The sequence below is a fragment of the Carya illinoinensis genome, chromosome 1 (assembly GCF_018687715.1).
Source record: "Carya illinoinensis cultivar Pawnee chromosome 1, C.illinoinensisPawnee_v1, whole genome shotgun sequence".
NCBI lineage: Eukaryota > Viridiplantae > Streptophyta > Magnoliopsida > Fagales > Juglandaceae > Carya > Carya illinoinensis.
The window spans coordinates 34,672,326-34,698,584 of NC_056752.1; the positions used below are offsets into that span (position 1 = coordinate 34,672,326).

Consider the following 26,259-nt stretch of genomic DNA (forward strand, 5'->3'; position numbering starts at 1 on the left):
ACATTTGTAAGTATAATTTACTAACTTTCTATACATGCATTCTAGGCACTATCTAATTTATTAGATTGCCCAATATCTCCAACATGTAGCACTAGAATGGAAAAACTGAACTCAAAATGGCAGGGACTCTGTTTGTGATGCATGTTGGTCACCCACCCTACTCAAGATGTCAGTTGCCATTGAGAAACAGATGATAGAAGTCCTCTCTAGATGTTATCAACGACTAGCACCTAAGATGAGCCAATAACCACATCCAAATCTTTGCAAGTTCGGAAAGAGAAGAATTCTTTTGCACATTCATAATAAAACGACCTGGGCATGTAAGGTAAGAGTCTAAAACTGAGTATCTTCCAGGTTCTAATAAGCAGTTACTAAGGTCTGCATTTGAGGGAGGACAACCATTTAAAATGGAATTAACATTGCCACCAACACATAGAATGCCATCAAGGGTTATATAAATTTTGTTTTATGTACCTCTCCAGCCCATCGCCACAACCAGTTTATATATATAAATTTTGTTTTAGCATTGCCACCAACAACTAGTTTATATATAAATTTTGTTATATAATTTTTTTTTAATATAAATTTTGTTTTGATTTGGAGAGAAGATTCTTGTGGGAAGAATTGGCGGGACTTCTTAGTTGGTGGGAGCTACCAAGTTGTATTGGGGGGGACATTAGCATATCTCGCTTTCCAAGCAAAAGATCGGGTGTATGCCATATCACTCCAGCCATGAGAGATCTGTCTAATTTCATCTCAGAACAGAAGCTTGTGAACATTCCACTATCAGGAGGCACGTTTACCTGGTCCAACAACCGAGAATTTCCATCTTCATGGAGGATTGATAGATTTTTTATAACTCTTGATTGGGAGTCTCACTTCCCGGATGTAGTTCAAAGAAGGTTAACCTGGTTGTGCTTTGATCACTTCCCCATCATCTTAGACTGTGGAGGCCTCAAGCATTCAAGGGGTTAGAAGGTATTTTAAATTTGAGCGTATGTGGCTTAAAACTGACGGTTTTGTAGATAGGGTCAGACTATGGTGGACTTCTTACAATGTCCACGGCTCCCCAAGTTTTCATCATGGCAAAGAAGTTGAAAGCGCTGAAACAGGATCTGAAGCAATGGAATGAACAAGTTTTTGGCAATGTGCTTCAACAGAGGCGTGGTCTCGTAGAAGAGTTACAGGATCGGGAAGGTGAGGAGGAGGTCAGAATTCTTTCTGAAACTGAAGAAACTCACAAGAGTTCGGTAGTAGCAGAGCTTGAAAGAGTAACTTTGATAGAGGATATTTCATGGAGACAGAAATCAAGGGCACTCTAGCTTAAGGAGGGGGATAAGTGCACGAAAGTCTTCCATAGGATGGCTAATTCCCATAGGAGGAACAATGTTATTGATACACTAATGGTAGATGGGGGCAGTTTCTTCGGATCAGATGGTCATCAACAACCACATTGAACACTATTATCAACAACGCCTATCGGAAGAGCAAAATTGGCGACCAAAAGTGGATGGTTTGTCTTTTTGAACATTAGACCAACAGAGTGCAGGGTGGCTAGAGAGGCCATTTGCAGAAGAGGAAGTGCATAGGGTAGTCAGAGGTATGGCAAGTGATAAGGCTCCCGGTCAGGACGGCTTTACTTTGGGCTTCTTTCAAGCTTGTTGGGAGGTGGTCAAGGAGGATCTTATGCAAATCTTTCATGAATTTCATTCTGATGCTAGATTTGAAAAGAGTATAAATGCCACCTTAGCCCTCATCCCCAAAAAGGCGGGGTCTTAGGATGTGAGAGACTATCGCCCCATTAGTCTTGTGAAATGGGTGTATAAGGTTCTGTCCAAAGTGCTCACAAATAGATTGAGCTCAGTGGTGGAAAAACTAATCTCGAAAGCCACAAAATGCGTTTGTCAAAGGTGGACAAATCCTTGATTCAGTACTTATTGCAAGTGAAGTTTTGAACGGTCAATTGAAGTCTAGAGAACCCGGGTTACTTTATAAGCTAGCACGGAGAAAGCTTATGACCATATCAACTGGAAGTTCTTACTTTACTTACTTGACAGATGTGGTTTTGGGGGAAAATGGCATAAATGGGTAGAATTTTGCATCTCTTCAGTTCGCTTCTCTATCTTGATAAATGGTTCACCGATGGATTTCTTTAACTCCTCTCGTGGGTGGAGGCAAGGAGATCCGCTTTCTCCTCTTCTTTTTTTATTTGTCACAGAAGCTCTCAGTAAAATGATTGAGGGTCTGGTGGACGAGGGGCTACTCTATGGATTCCGGTGGGGAATGGCGAGCTCAACATTTCGCACCTGCTATTTGCTGATGACACTCTCATCTTTTGTGGAGCACAACTTGGACAAGTTTAAGCCTTGAAGGCGCTACTCCTTTGTTTTGCAGCTACTTCAGGCCTGAGTATCAACCTTGCAAAGTCCGAATTAGTGCCAGTGGGAGCTGTCCATGAAGCAAAGAATTTAGCTACAATCTTGGGGTGCAAGATATCTTCACTAACTATGAAGTATCTTGGCTTACCTTTGGGTGCCTCCTTTAAATTTGAAAGGGTTTGGAATGACGTGATCGAAAAGGTGGAGCACAAATTGGCTACTTGGAAGAGGCTATACTTGTTGAAAGGTGGTAGGTTGACTTTGATTAGAAGCACTCTTTCAAACTGACCCACCTATTTTTTGTATTTGTTCCCGCTTCCCACAAAGGTGGCTAACAACATTGAGAAGTTACAAATGGATTTCTTATGGAGTAGATTGGGGGAAGTGTTCAAATTCCACTTGGTTAATTGGTCAACGGTTTGTACCCCAATTCCTGAGGGAGGTTTGGGGATTCGCCACTTGACGAAATTCAATCAAGCCCTATTAGGTAAATGGTTATGGAGGTACCAACACAAAAGGGAGGCCTTATGGAAGTCGGTTATTGATTCACATTTTGGAGAGGTTTGGGGAGGATGGTGCTCGAATGAGGTACGAGGTATGCATGGGGTGGAGTTGTGGAAATACATTAGGAGTCTTTCGAAGTCCTTTCGAGGACATGAACATTTTGTCGTGGGCGATAGATCTCGTGTCAATTTTTTGTATGAAAAATGGTGCAGTAACCATTGCCTATGAGACAACTTCCCCGCTCTCTTTGAGCTTGTTAGAGATAAGGATGTTGCGATTGCCGATCTTTTGGCCTTTCCAAATAGTTCCCCTCAATGCAATGTTGATTTTAATAGGGCAGCCTAGATTGGGAATTGGAGTCTGTTACAAAGTTTTTTGCGGCATTGTATTCTGTAAGTATTTCAGGGGGCACCGGAGACAAGATGCATTGGAGCCATTCCAAGAAAGGTGTTTTCTCTGTTAGCTCATTTTATCAAGCGCTAACGAGCCCTATAAGGACTATGTTCCCGTGGAAGAGCATATGGCAAACGAAAGCTCCTTCAAAAGCAACTTTTTTTGTATCGACAGCATCCTTAGATAAGATCCTTACTGCAGATAATTTGAGGAAACAACGGGTAATTGTGTTGGATTGGTGTTGTATGTGTAAGAAGCATGAGGAACCAGTAGATCATCTGCTTTTACACTTTGAGGTGGCCAGGTTCTTGTGGAATGATTTTTTTCTCAAGAATCAGTTTGTCTTGGGTCATGCCGCTTAGATTGGTGGATTTCCTAGCAAGTTGGAGAGGACTTCATGGCAACTCACAAGTAGTGGCAATCTGGAGAATGGTCCCAAGATGTATATGTTGGTGTATTTGGAGAGAGAGAAATGCCAGAAGCTTCAAAGATCAAGAGAGAACTATGGATGAGCTAAAATCTTTCTTTTTTAAGTCATTGTTATTATGGGCGGGGGCCATAGTTTGTAACGGGTGAAGGGTCCATGACCTTCTTTCTATTGTAACCTCTAGTTAGGTGTTTCTCATGTATACTTCCTTAGTACCTGAGCTTTGCCTATTTCTATGAATATAACTTCTTGATTACCTATAAAAAAAAAAATTTGTTTTATGTAGGTGTGTCGCAACAAAATCTCTCTCTCTCTCTCTCTCTCTCTCTCTCTCTCTCTCTCTCTCTCTCTCTCTCTCTCTCTCTCTCTCTCTCCTTTTTTTGAGAACTTGCAACAAAATCTCAAATACACAAATATAAACTCTCAACACCCCCCCCCCCCCAACACACCCCAAAAAAAAAAAAAAAAAAACACTCACAGAAACAAATGTTGCTACAAAGAGAGAGCCTTTCAAACAGAGCATATAGCTCTTAGTTTAGGATCTCTCTCACTCTTGCATTGCATTGCCAGACCATTTCCATCAAACAAGCAAGGGCATAAAACTCAACCCATCACTTGATAAATTTGGACTTCATTTGTTCAATAATTCTTGGTTTTATGAAATATAAAAAAGATTATACTTCTCATTAAGGGGGGGGAAAAAAAGGAAATAAAGGTTAAATTATCACAGATTGACTTTAGGTTATATTTACATCTATTTCTCTTACAAAATTACATTTGACAAAAGCATGTCCAAGGCAATCCAATTAAAAAACCAACTCATAGGCCATCTCTGAAACAAACTAGAATCCTCACGAGTCTAGAAGTGTGTAACTATAAGGCATCTTTCGTGATATTTTATGAATAACAAAAAGAATCTGTAAAGAGTAACTACATGAATTAGATAGACTCCCATTAAGAACAAAGCAGAATTTAAAAAAATAAATAAATGATAAGAGCAAAAAAGCATCCAGTGTGTATCATACCAACCTTTGGGACAGCATATGGAGCATATGCACCCAAAATCATACGTACTGCATCACAATCATAAAATAAATCTTTGGGATAGTGAAGCTCATTATCCATGCTAGATACTATCCACTGGACATCACAAATGCTGCTCAAAAGAGAAGACTTGAAGGGTTTACTATCTCCACCAGATTTCGGACTGCAGTAACCTGTAACTTTGTTGCTAAAATAACCATCCCATAGTGTATCAAGAACCTCCAACAAAAAAATACAACTTTGCTGCAAGCCACTTTTGGACAACATAGCTATTAAATGGACCAATTCATGAGATTCCCAGTCTTTGACAATTGATTCAGGGGAAATCAGATTTCTTTCGCACATTATATTCTTAAAAATGGTTGGAGATATGTCAGCAACGGTCTTATCAACTTCAAGTATTCGCACAAAATCCATGACACCTATTTCCTGGAAAAATGCCCTCCATTTCATCAGCCCAGAAGTGAGAGATTCAGTGACCGGATGCCTCAAATAGGAAGGGTCAACCTCGAGCCATTTCATATCTACAACATTGGCCAACTTATTTACATCGACTGGATTTCCATATTCTTTACTAAAATGAATTGATACCTCTACAGGTTGTTTAAAGCCATCATTTGTTAGAATAAAAGCGTTATTTCGTAATTCAGAGACTATGTACTCCCTTTCAACACGACAATCAGGGCAACTAGACTGCAGGTGGATCATAACAAAACTAAGATACTCTGTCATCAAATTTCTGTCCCTATTTGTAACTCGGGCATCTGATACAGCTGGCAAGATGTGCACCTTCACAATTTCATGAGCAGACAACCGCTGGACACCAATCCTATGAAACATCTTGATAAGGTTGTCCACCGAATTCATGTCCATGCATGACATATCAGAGGCACCAGAAGTTGATGTAGAAAGGAGGGCATGACTGACAGTCCGGAGTTTAGCAAATAAATTTGGGAAAGCTTCGAGACCTTGCGCACCATCAAACCCAGTGCTTATTGCATCAGTGGGTAACCAGATTGTACCTTCATCGACAGAGCTGTATGTACCATCCGAAAGGGGAATAAACTTTATTTTTCGAAGGTTTTCTATCAGGTCTGTTTCTGTATCAGAGTTCAACAGAGTTTTTCCAGAAGACTGGAATGTCATTATATAAAGTTCATTTAGCCAAGAAGACAACCAACTCAGGCCCATTGAATTGATGCCATTTTCCACATGACTTAAACGGGATATAAATTGTAGTAGAATTGAGGGTCCATACTCCTGAATACCCAGTGCCCTTGCTAATGAATCAGACATTTTTATATTTCTATTCAAGAATCCAAGGCCAAGATGACCACTAAGCAAACCATCAGGAAAAAGAATAGAAGCTCTTTCATTCCAACCTCTTAGAACCTTGCATGGAGGAACCCATCTGTCATTGCCTCCCTCCAAAAGTAAGCAGTTTGACATACGTAATTTAGAAATAATCAACCGGGGAAGACTAGTAAAGAAACCATGAACTTCCCCAACAAGTGGAACAAAGCTCAAAAAAGCTGACACAGCTTTTCCTGGATTCTCTCTAAAACAAGGAAGAGCACAAAAGGATCTCTCTGCACCAACAAACAAACCTGGAAACTCGGACAATAACCATTGGTTCCAGGAACTATCTCCATCCACTTCCTCTCTAGATGACGGAAGGACAAAATCACCTTGTATAATAAATTTCAGACCATATGTTCTTAAAGGAAGAAATGCAAAAACAGGCTGTTGTTCAAGAAGTGGAGCGTAATCCCCATCATTTGGTTCCTGCAATGTAAATGCTATTGAGATTTCTGTTGTTTTCACATCAGGACGAATGACATCTGCTCGCAACTTCTGAGATGATAGAAACCATGTCATTTTCTCCTTTCCATGCAAAACCCTAACAATGCCATCCCCCATGATTTCTTTTCTCATAACTATGAGTGAATTGTTGAACAAGTTTCTAAACTTAATACACTTAAGCCGGTGAAGAAAGAGCAGCAAAGATGGGTGAAGATCTGAGAACATAGTCATAATGCTGTTCATGACAGTTCCATCTGATAATCTCGCTCTAAAGGGAAGTACAATGCAAGTGTTCCAGATTTTAGGATCCAAATGACCAACATCACAAGATGCCAGCCTACTAAACATGTCTATATCACATGGAGGTACTATTGTTGGCAAAACAAAACCAATCTGGCCCTCACTTATGTCAAATTTGACATGAAATCCATTAGAATGAATCTCCGGAGCATCAGTTACCTGCAGAAAGACCAGCCACATTCAAAAAGCTTACTTCTTATGGAGCGTAACCACTATTTTAACAAACCAAAACAATACCCTACCAAATAAAATTATATTCATGCATATGGAGTACAGAATTAAAACCGCATGAAAATATTTAATTCTTTAAGTTGAATACAACCGAACAACCTTGCATGGACCACCCAAGCACCACAATAAAGCAGTGGAGTGCACATGAAAGATGATCATAGTCAACAGAGTGATTGATTATATTGGAGATGAGCCTCAAAACTATATTAAACCATTTGCTTTGGAAACCATAACACTAGATTAAATAATCTGCTTCAGAATTTATTGCAATTCATATCATTCACTCCTGGAGCTACAAAAGCATAAGTCAGACCCATATTAAATACCATTTTAATAAACCTTGTCAACCCAACAGCCACAATAAAGCTAGGGGTGCAAGCAAAAATGAAAATCAAGTATGTATCTTTTTTTAATAAGATATTTTAATTATTTGATAAAAAGCGCTACAAAGTACATGGTAGATACACCTAGCTAGAAAGAGTACAATAATCAAGAATATCCAAAAATCTAAATCAGGAAGAACATAAGTATGCTGCCATACAACCATCAAGAGCCCTAAGGTTGAAGGAGGGGGACAAATGTACCAACTTCTTTAATCGGGTGGCTAAGTCGCACAGGAGGAACAACGCCATAAAGACGTTGGTGGTGGATGGGGTGGCTTGTAACGCCCCAATAGAAGACCCAAACCACATGGCCTATACTTCAAAAGGACTAGTCAATGATACAATTGGAACCCCATTGGAACCTTATAAAGAGCAAGAACTTCTCCTTCCCAAGCAATGTGGAATCTCATACACCACATACCTTCAATCTTATCATATAGGGGTATTACAATCTACCCCCTTTAAATTTCAGACGTCCTCGTCAGGCCTATCCGTTGTAGATGACACGGCTCAAGTCCCACATTTCTAGTTGGAATAGGCTCCGATACCATTTGTAACGCCCCAATAGAAGGCCCAAACCACATTGCCTATACTCCAAAAGAACTAGTCAATGATACAACTGGAGCCTCATTGGAGCCTTATAAAGAGCAAGAACTTTTCCTTCCCAAGCAATGTGGGATCCCATACACAACCTACCTTCAATCTAATCATATAGGGGTATCACATGGCTCTCTCTAACCAATCCAAGGTAATGGATCACATTGTTAACTACTATTAGAATTTGCTTTCGGAAAAATTTTCTTGGGGACCAAGCTTAGATGGACTTACTTTTGACCCTATCAATTATCAACTCACAAAAAGAATGATGGCTCGAAAGGCCTTTTGAAGAGATGGAGATCCAAGTGTTAAAAAGCATGGCGGGCGATAAAGCTCCAGGTCTAAATGGCTTCACTATGGCATTCCTTCAGATTTGTTGGGAAGTGGTCAAGGGTGATATCTTGGGGGTTTTCCAAGAATTCCATGAAAATGGAAGGTTAGAAAAAAGCCTCAATGCAACCTTCATTGGTCTTATTCCAAAAAAAGGGGTGTGGTTGAGGTTAAAGATTATCACCATATTAGCTTGGTTAGTGGGATGTACAAAATCATATCAGAAGTCTTGGTGAATAGGTTAAGCATGGTGGTGGAGAAATTAATATATGCTGGAGGGATGCAGTTTTGGGGTGAAATGGTGCTCATGGATCAAGTATTGCATCTCTACTACATGCTTTTCTATCTTGATTAACGGCACACCAAGAGGTTTCTTTCAAAGCTCATAGAAATTGAGACAATGTGATCCTTATCTCCATTACTATTTGTTTTTGTAATGGAGGTATTTAACAATGATCTTAGATGTTGTGGAGGGTGGTTTTTTATCCGACTTCTCAGCAGGGGAGGCAAATACTGGCTCTCTCAATATATCTCATCTCTTATTCGTCAACACAACCCTGATATTTAGTGAGATTAGGCATGTACATATTTGTACCTTAAGGGCTCTTCTTCTATGCTTTGAAGTCGTTTCTAGATTGAAGGTGAACTTGGGCAAATCAGACGTAGTTTGGGTAGGACAAGTGCATAATGTGGAAAGTATGGCTTCTATCCTAGGATGTAAGATATCTCATCTGCCAATTTATGATGCCCTAGAAAAAATAGAGCGGAAACTTGCTAGTTGGAAGAGGATGTACTTCAAAGGTGGTAGTCACACGTATCAGAAGTACCCTCACCAACTTACCGACCTACTTCCTCTCATTATTTCTGCTTCCATCCAAGGTGGCTTACCGTATGGAGAAGCTTCTTCATCTAGTAAAATCGGCCACGATTTATTCTCCAATTTCAGAAGGAGGTCCAAGTATCCAAAATTTGCAGATTTTTAGCAACGCTTGGTTGGGCAAACATCCATGGAAATATCACATAGAATGGGGAGCCTTGTGGAGAACCGTCAGACTTAAATTATGGTAGTGTATGGGGAGGTTGGTGCTTGAATGAGGTGAGTGGAACATAGAATGTGGGCCTTTGGAAGCACATCAGAAGAGGATCGACTAAATATTTTTGTTATACCCGTATTGAGGAGGGTGATGGGTCCTGAATCAAAAACTGGCGTGACATATGGTGTGCCCTTTAAAAGAAGCTTATCCAGAATTCTATGGTATAGTGAGAATGAGGGAAGCCTCGATTGCAGACCTTTTAGATCAATCTAATGGCACTCCCCCAATGGAATGACTATTTGCTAGGGTGGGTGTAGCTTGGGTGATGCCAAAAAGGGTGATCGATCTCTTAGCTTCATGGGTGATGCCAAGGCACTTCTTAGTTGTCGGAATTTGGAAGATGGCTCTGATCTACCTATGGTGGTGTCTTTGGACGGAGAGGAACAAGACAAGTTTCAAAGATAATGAGAGGTTAATGGATGAACTTATAACTTTCTTTTTTAGTACTTTGTTCCATTGGGGTCAATTGTAATTGATTTTAATGGATGAAAATTTATGAATTTCTTGTATCACTAGAACACCACTCTTAGGCGTTGCCCTTGTATATGTCCCATGTACTTGGGCTTTTGCCTATCCTTATGATCAATAAAATCTTATCTACCAATAAAAAAGCATTGAAGAGAATCGAGAAAGCCACCTTAAGAGGTTGATCTCCATAACACATCAAAACCCTCATCAAGTCATCTTTTATACCAACTCAACATGTTTGAAGAAAGCCAAGGAATAACCATCTAGACCCAAGGCATTGTCTCTATTCAATGCCTTTACTACCTCATATGCCTCATCCTCCACGAATAATCCATCCAATTTGAATCTCCAATTAAGTTGTTCAATTACTTCAATGTACCACCTCTTTATATAAGTGTACAATATGATAACTCGCCTCACCTCTTGAGTATTAGAGCACACTGTGCCATTAACTTTTAAGGAGTCAATAGTGTGGTTCCTCCCATGCTAATTAGCCACCTTATGGAAAATCTTCATGCACCTATCACCCTGTTTCAACCACCTTATGGAAAATCCCTTGATTTTTGTCTCCAAATCACCTTGTCTCTACCTATGTCGCTGAAAACTTCCTTGTTCAAGGCTCTTAAGTCTTCTTTCAAGGCCTTTAGCTTGCACTCCAAAACACAGCTCGAGGCACCTTGAAAGCAATAAGAGGTCTTTGACCCTCCACAAATCTTTACGAGCTTAACCACATAATTTCGAACTTATAGTATCTCTTACCCCCTTGAAAGTAGATGATTGGTCTTAGTTTGTTTGAATCGGTGGTTAATGGGAGTTGGGATTGATTGCTAGTAAATAGGGACAACTTCAAGGAGATAGTTTCAAAGTGGAAGGACAGAGAGACTATCTGACCTAAGACCAGACCTGACTCAGACAAGCCTCAAAAGATAGGGAAAACAAAAGGCCATGCAATAAAGTAAAAAAATTGATTGTTTTTAAAGCAATCGAGGCTATTTATACTCTGGAAGTGATAGCAGTAACCTGCCCAAGAAGACATACTCCATCTGTCAAAGTTTCTAAAACGATGCTGGCAGTTGCCATGTTCTTTCCAAAAGTGCAGCTGGTGGCTCTTGGATTAATTTAAACAAATCAAGAAATATGGTAGTCCCAACTCTAACATTGGAACCTAGACCATCACTATAGAATACCACATCCCTAGACTACAACTTGGAACGGATACCTACATAAGTCTATGCTCCAGCATCAGTTTCTCACAAGTAAGACCTATGGAATGAGCTCAGATTCATCCGTACTGTTTCCAAACTACCTTGGCGCATTAGTGGAAACTCAAATGAATGCCTTAAGCAATCAAATATCAAGGGGTTCTTAGTGGATGAAAATAAGAGAAGAGGTATTGAAGATTTCATGGATCACGTGGCTGACTGTGATTTGGTTGACCTCCCACTCTATGGTGCTTCTTTCACTAGGTCAAATTGGACCTGTTCTCCTTTTGCAAAGGCCTTAATTTGGCCTGCCAACCTATGGTTAGGTTGGTTTTGAAGTGGCTCTAGCTAGGGCTGGGCTCATGTATATCCTCTAACCATACAACATGTGAGAGAATACAAAATCCCCCATATGACTATAATAATCCACTAAAATTGCAAAGCTCAACCAGAAAGACTCTTTCAAAGGCAAGAGAATTAAATGTGTTTAAATATATGAAATCAGCGGCCTCTACTTTTGGGGCAAAAAATACTAGCAATCAAGTTTCAGATATATTTTGGTAAAAGTTTTAACAATTCTAAGATATGTAGATGAATCACTTGCAGAAACAAACAGATAGCAACAAAGCTAACAAAGTACAAATTTAAGAAAAATCTAACAAAAATATACTAACCTAAAATAAAATAAAGACTTAAAATTAAGAAAGAAAGTTATCTTGGAAACCACCTGTGTACTCAGGCAACTCACTTTCATCCTTTTTTCTTAGTATATAATTTACCTATTACTTGTCAGAAAAGAAAAATTAAATCAAAGAAAGATAATAACAGGGTTTGTTCAAACATACACGGAATACTGATTTAAAGCCAATGCCTTTCTGCCCAATATATCCTGCGTTAGATCCTTTCTTTGTTGAATTTCCAACATCACAAAGCGCTCTAATGTTTTGAGCAGAGAAGCCTAGCTCATTATTTAGAACGATGATACCTGACTCTCGAAGAATGAATGTCAGAGTAGGTTCCACATCTTCTGGATAAATATTATCATCAGCATTTTGAACCTGAAGCAAAATGAACAATAAATTCAAGAAAAAATAGACTTATATGCAACCTATTTTGAACTTAAAGTCTATAATCCAATTCATTTATAGAATTTGTACATATGATTTCTATAGATTGGGATTTATTTATTTTTTATAAGATTGGGATTATACTGCATACATTAAACAAGTACACTATTTTTACAATTGATAAACTAGAAAAAAGATAAACTGGATCACATTTTCCAAGTTCAATACTTAAAATATTCATCTACCACTCCACATCACAAAATGACATACCAGTAAAAATGTTAGTAAGTGAGAATATAAATCCTACAGGTATGCTACAATAAATTCAAATTCAAACATAAAAAGTCAATGCAATCCTGGTCTCTGTCAGGAACAATAAAGTAACTATATTCTTTGGTTTTCACCATAATACAAGGCTTACAGATTATAGATTAACAATCTGTTTCCAAATTTTAATAACTTCTATAGATTTCGATGCCTCAAATTATGTGATCTAGTTTTAAGGTTCAAGTGGTAAAGGCCTTGGGCTTGGGGGTATGCTCCCCCTAGGTCTAAGGTTCAAATCCCCTTAGGTGCAAACAATCTCTAGGGGCCATCAGACTGGGGAATTTTTCCCTTGAATTATCCAAGGTGCACTTGCGGGAAACTCTTTGCCAAGTGCTTGTAGACCCCCAGGATTAGTCAGAACACTGTTCTGGACACTCGGTGCCAATAAAAAAAAATTATAAAAGCACCTTATTTGGCAACAATAAAAAATAAAAGGTCTGCAGAAGCCACATTAGTAGGAAGTCTATCCAGCAATGAAACAGATAAAATGCAGATACACAAATGGATTTTACAAAAGAAGTTCTCGACACAATCAATTTCTCTTGCCAAGTCCAACCACAACTATAATGGAAAAAATTCAGACAACTAGCTACACATACAGGACTGCAATAATTCAAGGAGAAAGGAAAAGGAAAAAAAATTGTAATCATAATAAATCAATAAAAAACCATACGAATTGGTATTTCTAGTTTAAAGCTATTATCAGCTTTCTAGCACTGCTTCCAAATTCAATGACCACATCCACAATGCAAGTGGATATGACAGTGCAAGAGTCACAGACTCACTGTGTAGATATGTGTTTAGCAAAAGGCACTACCTCCCCTTGTGTAAAAAAGGTAGAGAATGCAGCTGTGGGTTCAAAAATCAAGGAGTGTGCATAATGTACCAATTCAAGGGAAAAAAAAGTACAAATATGTCTCTCTATATATGAGCAACTAATCTTGTGCAAGTTAGCAGCCTCGCAAAATAGTAACTGTATGACAACCAATGTATATAAGAGAAGATCCACTTTCCCATCCTGTTATATGCTCACCACTTCCATCACGTATTTCAGACCTTAATCTTTTAAGGACTGCTACAGCTTCACTCATTGTAAATGGTATCCAACTATGAAGTGCAAAAGTATTCTTTGTAACTGAACCCTCATACGTAGATAGGGCTGGGCTTCAAATTTGAGAGAGTTGGAGAATAAAACTCTTAACCAGTTTGGTTACCAAACCCTCCTCAACTCACTTCATGTCATCATTACAACTTTTTCAAATCCCCATACACTTTTCCAAATTTATATATAAAATATAATAAAAAAATTCAATTTTTTCAAATCCCAACACACTCATAATATTTAAAACTAATATTCTAACAATATTTTATTCAACTCAACTCAACATCCAAACACAACCTAAAACTATGACCTCCTATTCCGAATGGAGTTGGAAGTCGTTTTTGGACTCCTACTCCAACTCCCACCAAGAAGGCCCTAATTAGGGGGCTGGTAGCACCCTTCCCGCACCTTGTCCCCACCCCCATATACTCTCTAGCCCCGTCCGTTCGACATGCAGATGGCCAGCTCAGTACACCGTCTGTATACCCCCCCGCCTACATGGAAACCACCAAATATGTGGCTCGGCTGCTCCTCTGCTCCCAAACTCAAACGAAAATCGAAAATCCAATCAAACAACCAACGAAAATCAAACCAAACCTAGCCAATCGTGTGGCTGTAGGTCTCTAACGAAGAAGAAGAAGATGACAATGACGACAACGAAGAAGACAAGAGGAGAAAGAGGCTGGGAGTGGGAGGAGAAGAAGAAGTGGAAGAAGTAGCGGAAGAAGAGAATCAAGAGATGAACTATGAATCGATTAGGGTCTTTTTCGTATTTATAGGTGGGGCGGGCAGGCGGCTGGATATCCTACTTGCATCCCGCCTTTTTTTTTCCTTCTTCTTCTAACCGCCTCGTGCCATGCGGGCTAGACGGGCCAAGGGACAGGACCCCATTAGGGCCGAAACTTTGACCTCCAACTCCAATTTGGTTCGGAGGTCATTTTGAGTTCCGACTCCAACTCCGAATCAGAGCAGATTCCGACTTCGATTAGAGTAGCCGAAGTTAAGAGTTAGAGCATCAGAGCCACTGATATTAGGATAACACATAGAAAACAAACAACTCTTCCCGTCTGGTCCCCAAGAAATCATAGGAGTAAATAGAAACCTATCAAGAAATCATATAGATCCAAAATTTTCCCGAGAACCAAACAAAATTCAAGAGAGAGAGAGAGAGAGAGAGAGAGAGCAACCCAGGACTAGCGCCATCGCCTATGAGCCTCACATTCCAGCAGCCAAAAAAACATGGAAGCGCCAAAAGAAAGGGGCACAACAAGTAAAGCTAACCTTTACGCACTAAAAGCTCAAAAGAAAGGGGCACAACAAGCAAAGCTAACCTTTACACACTAAAAGCTCACGAAGGGACTACTTCCTTTTGATCTAGCTACAAAGTTAGCAGTTTCTTTTAGCAAGAATGCACCCCGGGATAAAAAATGTGAGATGAGAGCAATTCTTAACCTCTTCAACCTGGCTTTAGACAACAAACATCTAGGACTCCCCAACCTTTTCCGCAAGTCCAAAATGACAACCCTCAGAGAGAGAAAAGAAAGAGTGTGTGATTGGGGCTAGGACTTTCTCAAGAAAGCAAGAGGGAGAATGGAAGGATCGAGAGCTTAGGGTTAGGCAATTGGGGGAGATAGGAGGATGGTTAGGGTTTTTGAGGATAAGTGAGTGGAAAATATAAAAGGAAGATGTATATCTTAAATCTCTTATTGGCCCCTTCTTGAGAGCTAGTCCCAGTTCTATCCCACTACCCTCCCTCTCGATTTCCTAGCTATTTTGACATATTAGTCAAAGTTCGGAGTTTCAATATGTCCAACTCTGACTATTTTTTACACAAAAACTCCAACTCCAACTCCAAACTCCGAATTTTCCGACTCTAATGGAGTCGGAGTAGGTGTTCGACGAAGCCGAAGAGTTTTTGCCCAGCCCTAGCCCTAAAACCAACTTTGCTCCTTAAGAGTTGGAGTGGATAAAAAAAACTACACCCAAATACCAAACATAAGTTCAAGAGGCCTGAAACCCAACAAATATATTTTCAATGTTTCCCTTTCTAAAAAGATAGAGACGACACAAAGTATGTGTAACACAAATTGAGCATATCAAATCAAACGGAGGGGGCAAAGCCAAATTGGTTAGATCAGTCAAACAAACCTTTGATTTGTGATCTTGCCGTAGGGAGAGAGCCTACTCTAGGGACTAGTCATCGATGGCCCAAACCAAACAAAGCATCAATGTTCAATCTTTGCAGATTCCATAACCAACAAGAAAACCCTAGAAAGGGGCAAGGAGGGAAAGAAAGAAGATCGGGAGATCACAAGGCTTCACTACAAGTGGCCCCACGAGGCTTTGCTAGTGAGGAAGAAGCCGATTTGGTGTGGGCCATGGGGCATATAGAAGTCGGGCGGAGAGAGAGAGAGAGAGAGAGAGAGAGAGAGAGAGAGAGAGAGAGAGAGAGAGAGCACGCTATGCCATGTGGAAGTGAGTGAGACCAAGGCAAGTCATCATTATAACCTGTTTCTTCTTTTTAAAAATTAAAAAAAATAAAATAAAATAAAAATTAAAAAAACAAAAAAACAAAAACTAATATTCAATAGGCTGGCTACGACACAATTTATTAAAGGCTAATTCATTAAAGTCGGCAAAATTCATCGAATATTCATGCATTCAAATTGGAGTTAGAGTTGGAGTTGGGACTTTTTGGAGTAGCCAGCAATCCTAACCACTAGAGAAGAAAAAAACACATCTCTGAAGACCCCAAAAAAAAAACTTAATAAAAAAATCAACAATTTCAAACACTAAATAGTTACCCTTTCAACCAAATCGACACCAAAAATAAGTGGTACAAGTAACATGGTAATTGTAGATCACACCAGCCATACAAAAGTTTCAAATACTAAGATAGTTAGCCTTTCAACCAAAAATTGACACCAAAAATAAGTTGGTACAAATAACATGGCTATTGTAGATCACACCAGCCCTACAAAAATTCCAACTACTAAGATAGTTAGCTTTCAACCAACAATTGACACCAAAAAGAAGTTCTACAACCCACATGGCAATTGTAGATCACAACACCAATATGGTTTATCCCGTTATTTACATATAAAAAAGAGCATAATACATAGAAAAATCAACTCTATGCACACATACGGTTTATCCATTATTCACGTATATAGTTGATGGAAGCAAAATGAAAGAAGCAAAGGCTATGTTCTTACCAACTCAAGAAGAAAATGTGAATCCTGAGAATATAACTCGTGTGAAAGACAGTGAAGTGCTCTCCCTAGGCGAGCATGCTGCTTCTTCAACATGCTACTCTCAATATTAGAAAGATTTGGATCCAGACCAAATTCATCCCGCCTGATAGCTTCAATGACCATGGCTGCGTTCTTATGTTCATCAAGTTCAGGCAAATTCATCTGACCAGAGCCAATTCCATCAAAAACGTTTAATGCATCAGTTGATTGAACTTGAGTATAATCTTCATTATGCCCATCTGTCACAGCAGGTACATTCATATTTGTTTCAGGAGTGGAAACCTTGCCCAACACATCTTGCATATTTTTTGAGTCGATGCATTTCTCAGGCCCAGCAGCTTTCAAGCATAAAGATCCACGTGAGAACGCATCAGTAGGATTACTGGAACAAAAAGCATGGTAATCATCAATCCACTCCACAATACCGAGAGACAATCCTACTTCATGCAGCATGATGCGCTGCTCTGTTTGGTTGCATTCAGACAGAATGGCTGAAGCAGCATCCTTGACAATAGATCGCATTCCAGAAAGTAAAACATCAGCAGCAAAACCACGAAACTCAGTAGGGAAATAGCCTAGGCAATCGAGGACAAATCTGGATATAACGGGCACTACTTTATCAATTTTGAATAAATTCATGTGTAATTCACTACTCAAATTACTAGTAGAAGCTTCATCAACCATTTTCCATCTAGTGCTTCCTTGAATGAGAGAGTTCCAACCGTCATTTACTTCAATAGTCTCCAATAAATTCTTAAAAATAACTTCAAATGCATGGCGTGTATGACATTTTAAAAGTGACAAGGGCACATGTTTTTCTCCCCCAGCTAATGAGAACAGAGATAATAGCTTCACAGCTATTTGGAAAGAGCACCCCTCAAGTGCAGCTTCCAAGTATGAATCCACAGTAGCTGAATGATCCAAGCGGATGACCTTTCCATCTTTAGTCACTAAAAATAAAAACTCTTTCATGTTGACTTCATTCAACAGCCATGTTAAAAGAGGACCAAGAGAGGGGGCAAATATGAGGTCCCAATGGGTCCACAAGTTTAGATCTGACAACATCGGGGCCCTACATAAAACTTCAATTGCATCCTTAGACGTAACAGATTTAAGGGCTCCAGTTTTTTGGTTGACGTCAATTCTTACCTTGGTGGTTTCCAATGAATCATTTTCATCATAGGCGGACAAGTCTCCCACATGACACATTCCAAGTAACGTTACAGAAAATAAGACGGCTTTAGAGATTGCATTGCTCTCATGCTTCCCCACAATATCTAGAAAATCAGCCATACAACCTCTTTCCAAAATTTTGAAACTGATTAACGGAAATTGCCTTGTAAGCAGTGAAGAAATCATCTGTTTGGTCATTATTTCATCTCCCCATAAGCCATTCAAAGCCTGTGATACTAAAACAACCAATTGATGCTGGAGCATGCAAACCTCCAGAGGGGATTGTTCACATATATCACCTATCAAGAACTTGTATATCTGATCAGGTAGCAAAGAGGCATGCTTTTCTAGGAACATTAAAAACTCCCCATAACCAAGGGACTTAAATGTCTTGACACAAAATTGCTCTGCCAGCCAAAACTCACAATGATAAAGCTTCCTCAAGAGGATGATTCTCCTTTCAAGGAGTGATTTACCATAGCTGTTGATATCATAATCAAGCTCAAAATATGTTGCTAATTTACTGATAATTTCTTCAACAGAAACCCCTGTAAGAGTAATGACACATCACAATAAGGCATATATGTTATTAGAAATGCTACATATGGAGACGCAGAAAGGGTCAAAATATTGATGTCTTTCAAAATTCACTTAACAAGTATATATTATCAAATTATACCCACCAGATCAAATGAAAATATGCCATTTATTGGTGAATATGAAAGTCCCACATAATCTTCCTAGGACTTTGAGGCATGTATATACATAAGTGGCATTGTGATGAGGAACTTTGGAGACCGTACAAATGCAACATGGTAGTTATACTCTATACCTGTGTAATGCGCCCATATCATATAGATCAGGTAAATTATTGGCTTTTTCACCGATGGAACGTGGCCCCTACAAATCACCTAGTTTCATTTGTTTCAATAAAGTTTCTTACTTATCAGGGAAAAAAAAAATTATTTGCACCCAAGCTTAGTCGTGGGGGGTGCATACCCCCAAGACAAAGACCCTCACCACTTGAGCCAACCCTAGGGGTTAGCTATCAGTCAAACTATAAATACAAGATAGTGCAAAATGTGTAGTACAGTTGTACAGGCCCTAACATTTTACTCCTTTTTTCTGTGGCAGGCAAGCCTACCAACCATTTAAAAAAAATTGTTAATTGTTGGCCAATTTACAGTTCATTTGGCAATTAAAACAATTACACCCCCTCCCTCCAAAAAAAAGCGAACGCTACTTACTGGGTATACGCTTCTTGTGATCATCAGCTATGACTGGTGCATCCTTAAGACTAGGTTCAACATCAATGATCTCATATTCAGAATATTTTTCGTTACATGTCTTTGTCAATTCATTCTGATTTATGGCTTGGAATGTATCATATATACTGTCCCACATTCCAAATTTGATGGATGAGACCTGCAATATGGAAAAAGCAACTAAATCATAACATGTGATCTCATATAGAAGCATCAAGGATCATAATATGAGACAGTATTTACTAATCAAAAACAAGCTTCCGATTAATAATATGAGACAGTATGTAGACATATCAAAAATTCATAGGCGAGTACATGCATGCAGAAAACATAAAAGACAATTAATAAAATGAAGTGACCCTAACAAATAGAGGATACATTAAGTTACAGCACCTAAACCATTTGGACTCGAACAATGACCTTCGTTCTGATACAAATGTCATTAAACGCATACTTTACATGGAATTCATAAGTAGATGAGTCATAGACAATTATATAAGCAAGTAGGTTTCTCAAGGCACAATCTGAAATTTACAAGGCAATGCAACTACAGTTAACAATGGCTCCTGTATGCTTCTGCACATGAATACTACAAGGTTAAATAAAGAGTAGCTGTGACTTTGATAAAACAAGCTCCAAGTTTGTCCCCAACATTGAGGTCAATCCTTTTCTAAGCACTTCAAATTTGGTCAAACCTCTAATGATTTAGAGATGAAAAACTTAGCAATATCAACCTACATTTCTCAAGGGAAAATGATACTTAGCCCTCTCAAAGTTACCTCTCAAAGTTAACGCTTGAGTATTTATTATTATTATTATTATTATTATTATTATTATTATTATTATTATTATTATTATTTTCTTAATGATTAAGGAAGTGACTATTAGTGAAATTGTATATTTTTTTAATTTTTTCTTAATGGTTATTGATGTTAAAAAAATGTTTAAAAGAAAATGGAAAAAAAAAAATTGCACTAGGGGTGCGCCCATGGGTAAACGCTAGGCGGCTGACTAGCACCATCCTTTCTAAAGTAAATAAGCAGAAACACTGATACAGGATTGAACCAATAATCTTGACCATCACCGTAACTTATGGGAAGAGATGCCATTTGGTCCAAAGACTATTAGCCTCAGCAATCGACTGCATATCATGAACCAACTCATAGAATGTCAACACTGAGTGTAAATATTGGATGGTGGGAAACAAAGGTGAAGCAGGAAACATAGTAGCACAACAAACAGTATGCAACGAAGCATATCAAAAGAAGCATGTAAGATGGGTACAAGATGTCCATCAAACCCAAGCCCAGTAGTCAAACAAGCTTCTTTGCTTATGGATCTCAGAAAAACCTTATCAGGAGTACTAAAAAGCACTTTATGGTCACTTCTGAGTTTTAACCAATATAGATGGAATCAATTTTTGTGATACTAGAAGAAAATTGAAAAAAATTTAGACATGTCATAAAGAACCAACACTCTTAAATTTCAACGGAGAAGGCAAAGAAGCATGGGAAGGGAAAAAAAAAAAAAAAAAAGAATAGTTGACAGTCAATAATCATGCTCTTTCCCTTCTTCTCTGGTAGAAGGACAAATATATATAAACCTAATTAATAATATGTCTGCTAAATGATTAATAGCTGTGATTCTGACGTGTTATACTTCTTCGTTCAAGTGTTCAAGCATGTTCCACAATAATCTTCTCAAACTTTTCATAACAGATAATTTACCACAAGCAACAGAAGGACTCAAGAAAATAAGGTAATTTCAACCTGAGTTTTATATACAAAGTAATACTAAGATACTAGATAGAAATGGGCTACAGTTCCAAATCCTATTTAAAACTACAAAATATATTTTCAACCTGAGTTTTATATGCAAAGAAGTAGTATAGATGTAGATAGAAACAGACTACACAGTCCACAATCCTATTTAAAACTACAAAATCAACCATCATTTCTCCGTATTCAAATTTCAATTAGCTCAAACTAGCAAAATGATGTCAGATAGAATTCTTTTATTATTATTATTATGAATTAATGAATCTTTCTGAAAGAAAAGATCACACCCTAGCCATTGGGAGTATAAAAGGGACCTTGGATTATATTGATCCAACAAGAAACCAGATTCCCCACCTTATGAATAGACTAGGAGTTACTTAAAACTCTAATGAATTGGTAACTAAGATTTTTTTTTATCTCGCTAGCTAAACTAAATGTTCAAAATCTTCTTTAAATCACCAAAGGGGCTATCTCTTATATACATCCCATGTACTATGGGTTGCATCCCTTCAATGAATGAGTTTGCTCATCCAAGATAATTTAATGTTCAAAAGTATGGTATTAACATCCAAATTGTTCAACTTACAGCAACATTTAGTAATCCTACAAAGGGGAATGATGAAAGCATCAATTTGAATTTCTTTCTTCGCCGGCCTTGTGTTTTATAAAAGTCAAGCATCCTCCTGAACACCTGCAAAATTACATTCATTTTTATAAGCACAAATAAACTGAGGAGGACCAAAGAGACCATCCCTGCTTAGAAACATAACAGTAGCACCACAAATATAAGTACAGGCATAATTCAAAATAAACATGCACATTTTAACCTCCATATTTCAACAAAAATCACAATAAAAAATATGTTGAAAGAAAAGAGGAGAAATTTACAATTTCTCCCTTTGGTTAAATAGAAAAAATAGATATAGGGGAGAGAGAGAGAGAGAGAGAGAGAGAGAGAGAGAGAGGGAGAGGAGTTTCATATATTTCTTCCACATTTTGCATCGATTAATAAAGTTATATTACCTATCAAACAATAGTTTTCTTCCACACAACTATGATGTGGGAGGCATTCTTGAAGATTTACAAAGCCAATGAATACTCCAATAGATCCTAATATATTGGTGATCTTGATCATAGGGAAGTACTTTTACAGCTCTTGTAAGTAATTGCTTGGTTAAGTCTATTTTATTTTGGGAAAATACACATAACCCTCATAAATTACCATGCCATTTGTAATTGTGTAATCACCACTTGTCCCAAAAACTTAAACTGATGGAAAGAGATAGATTTAATTATTTGTATTATATTCTTAACACACTTCCTCACATGTGGGTCAAACTCTCCTTCAATGGGTGGCCCAATACATAAAATATTTAATTAAATGGGGTAGAGTGTAGAGTCAAGGTTCGATTTGAGAACCTCTGCTCTAATACAATGCGTAATCACCACTTGTCCCAAAAACTTAAACTAATAGGAAGAGGTAGATTTAATTATTTATGTTATATTCTTAACAATAATCATACCCCAAAACTATCAATTTTGGAAGTCACCAACCCAAAGTACAAAAAATTGCAATATACCTTAAAAGTGTATAGAAATGCACTTCATTAAAAATTAAAAAACTCAATGCATTTTAATTTACATTTCTGTCTAACTTTTTTCTTTTTCTTCTTTCTTTTTATAATTCTTTTAATTTAATACAGTTATACTCCCTTTTTGAAAATCATTAGGGGTAATTTAGACTTTTTTAAGAGCAAAAGTACATATTTTTTTGTAGTTTAGAGGGTGATTGCCAAGATTGGTAGTTTTGTGGGTTTCTTGGTTAAATTTGTTATTATGTGACGAAGTAAAAAGTTTTAGTCCCGATAGGATATGAATATAACTTTTTTTTTATTGGCACCAGGTGTCTAGGAACAACCCAATAGGATATGAATATAACTTCCATGCATGAATGATCCACTCCCAGATATCCAAGAAATTGGAGTGCAGGTTTCAATAAAAAAATATATTTAAAACTTCAATAAAATCAAAGGAGAGACCCCCAAGGAAAAATCCAATATGCTAGGTAGTATGATGCTAAAAGTGTTAGAACCTTCAGAAACCTTGTGAAATCATTACAAAGAATTGAGTTTCCGCGCATATATAAAGCCAAACTAAAATTCAACATCAGGCAAGTCATACAAAGCCATGGACAGATGCAAAGTATGATCTGTAAAAGATAATGAACATACCTCAGACACCGTACACTCCTGACAACCCTCCTTCCAGGTTGTAATAAAGCTCCTCATAGAGTTATCAGTAATTGAAAAATCAGTTTCATTCACCTTGCTAGACCTGTCAGTCTTTCGGTAATTATCTACTCCATGAACATCTATTTCTACCTCGAACCTCTTGGAAAATTTGGAGGTTGCAGAAATGGTGCAGTCTAGATTATCAGATTTTCTTTTCTTTTCAGATGATCCAAAGGGTGCAGATGTGGTGCAGCTCATTTTTCCCAATTTTCTTTTCTTTCTAGATGATCCACTCCTCTCGTTGTGCCTTGGGCTGCCACTAGCATGACAAGGGTTCCCGCATATTTCACCTTTCAACCCAAGCCGTGCCATCTCTTCAATTTGAGACGGGTAAGGGCAGCTACTCGCTCGGTCAGAACTTTTAGCATTTTGTGATGGCAAGTTAAAATGGTTGCCAGGGGCATTGTCAGTCCTTTCATCATCAGAAGTACAATCATCACTATTTTCATCATCTGAGCTTGATGAAACAAATCTTGTGTGTTTGCCACAAAAATCCTTCTCTGCTGATGAAAATGATTCGATACGTTGCGAAATAGAATTGAAACGTTCATCCAGCTGCTTCTTAACCGACGACAAAATAGGACGCTTCCTGAATTTCTTATCAGATTCTGATTTCAATGCCTCTACAGATTTCTTTAACGTGGCATTCTCTAAGTTCCCCGATTTCCGAATAACAGAAATATGCATCCTATGATCATAAAGTTCAATGATGTCAATGGAAAAGCAAACTTAAGTGACTTAGCACATATAAGAGCCAATGGAGAATTAGATGTCCTGAATACATAATAGTACAATTATTGCCATGGTCAAGAGAGCTAAAGGCAACATCACAAAACAAGATAAAAGGTTTTGAAGCCTACTTAGGTACAATAATCAAATTTTCAAGAAAGATCAAAGAAAGCACGTAGTCTAAGGTGGATGCAGTATCTATTCAAGCCTGGACTACAAATTATGCAAATCTATAAGGATCCACCCAATCAGCCAAAGTTTTGAATATATGTCAGAGGAACACAATCAACAAGTATGATGAGCCGTACAAACTAAAATTCAAATAAAGCAAAAACACATCTTTCTTTGCAAACACCAGAAATAAAGTAGGGGTGGATTAGCTAACACAGGACAATCAGAACACGAAGTCGGATTCTTCTTTAAGGCCAAGTTTAGAAACCAAGAATATAAAATCAGAACTAAAGATGGTGATTGGAGTTAGGGGAAGAAAGGAAAATGCTTGTATAGTTCTCGAGTGTGCAAACCCCACTCAGTCCCATTAAAAAAAAAAAAGTGGGGCACACCTAGGACCATACATGAAAAACTCTACCTTTTATGATGGGCCCCCCTTTTCTTCAAAAGGACTGACCGGAGCTTGCACATCCTTTTTCATATTTAGCATTACTCAAAAAAATCATGACCCATATATGACACATATACATGAACAAATGTTGTCAAAAGGCAAATGGCAACCTCTAGGCATCAACTCATCTGTGATACCCCATATGATAAGAATAAGGGTAAGTGATTTATGGGATCGCACATTGCTTGGGAATGAGAAGTTCTTACTCTTTGTAAGGTTCCAATGGGACTCCAATTATATAATTGACTAGTCTTTTTGGAGTATAGATCATGCAATTTTGACCTTCCATTGGTGCATTATAAATTGCATCAAAGCCTATCCCAATAAAAAATGTGGGACTTGAGTCGTGCTATTTATGATGGACTGGCCTAACGATGACTTCAGGAATTGAAGGGGGGGAGATTGTGAAACTCCATATGATAAGGATAAGAATATGTGGTGCATGAGATCCTAAATTGCTTGGGAAAGAGAGGTTCTTGCTCTTTACAAGGTTCCAATGAGACTCCAATTATATCATTGATTGTCCTTAGGAGTATAGGCCATATAGTTTGGCTCTTCCATTGAGGCGTTACATCTTCATAAGCCCAAGACGAGATGTTCAAAGGTGCTTTTCGGAGTAAAGAGGTGCCAATGTTTAAGCATGCTACTTTTTTTATTGGCATCAGGTGTCAAGAACAATGTCTCAACTAATCTTGAGGGTGTATAAGCCCTCAGCAAGGAGTTTCCTACAAGTACACCACAAGTAATTCAAGGGAAAATTCCTCTAGTCCGATAGCTTCTAAAAATTGTTTGGGGTTCAAACCTTAGATCTAGAGGGAGCATATCACCAAGACCAAGGCTCTTATCACTTGAACCAACCCTTAGGGGGAATTTTTAAGCATACATGGTACCCTTTTTTTATTTTTGGTAAGTAATCGCAAGTTCTATAAATAATAACAATAGATAGGCATAGCCGAAGTACATGGTTCATATACAAGAGATACATGGTATACATATTACAAACTCAAATTATAACAGAGTAATAACATCCTACATGAAATCCATTATATTCAATTGCTTTCTTAGAAACCAAGATTTGTGTGTAATCTTAGAGACAAAATAGGATATTATGTTAGATATTTCTGTTGATAGGGAAAATTAAAATTAAAAAATAAAAATAAAAAAGAAGAAGAAGAAGAAGAAGATGTTAAAGAGATTTTGGCAAACAAAGAACTTCGATTCACTATCATGGGCAAAGTCTAAGGCAGCATCACAAAGCAAGATTAAATGGTTTTAAAACCTAGATAGGCACAATAATCAACTTTACAAGAAAGTAAAAGAAAAAAGAAGGTATATGTGCTTGTGGAACCTAGAAAAGTGTAAAACACAAAGGAGAAGAAGAAGGGTTCCAGTCCTTAGAATGCTTTAGTTTCCAAAAATCTTCTCCCAGTCAGATTGCTTTCATTAATTCTAATGGCCCATACGTTTTTCTCTTAATGGCTTAACAAAGCAAACTAA

The 26,259-nt window shown here is 38.0% G+C and overlaps 1 protein-coding gene across 1 annotated transcript in view; it reads right to left on the minus strand.

Annotated features, from left to right (window-relative positions):
- The window catches only part of LOC122316018 (protein NO VEIN), a 33,599-nt gene that overhangs the window by 5,495 nt on the left and 1,845 nt on the right, over positions 1–26,259 (minus strand). The window contains exons 3-8 of the mRNA XM_043132438.1: positions 23,352–24,099; positions 21,707–21,811; positions 19,325–19,502; positions 16,866–18,625; positions 12,000–12,212; positions 4,732–7,008 (exon numbers count right to left, since the gene is read on the minus strand). Of these exons, the coding sequence (XP_042988372.1) occupies positions 4,732–7,008; positions 12,000–12,212; positions 16,866–18,625; positions 19,325–19,502; positions 21,707–21,811; positions 23,352–24,099 (5,281 nt within the window). The remainder of the gene's footprint in view (positions 1–4,731; positions 7,009–11,999; positions 12,213–16,865; positions 18,626–19,324; positions 19,503–21,706; positions 21,812–23,351; positions 24,100–26,259) is intronic.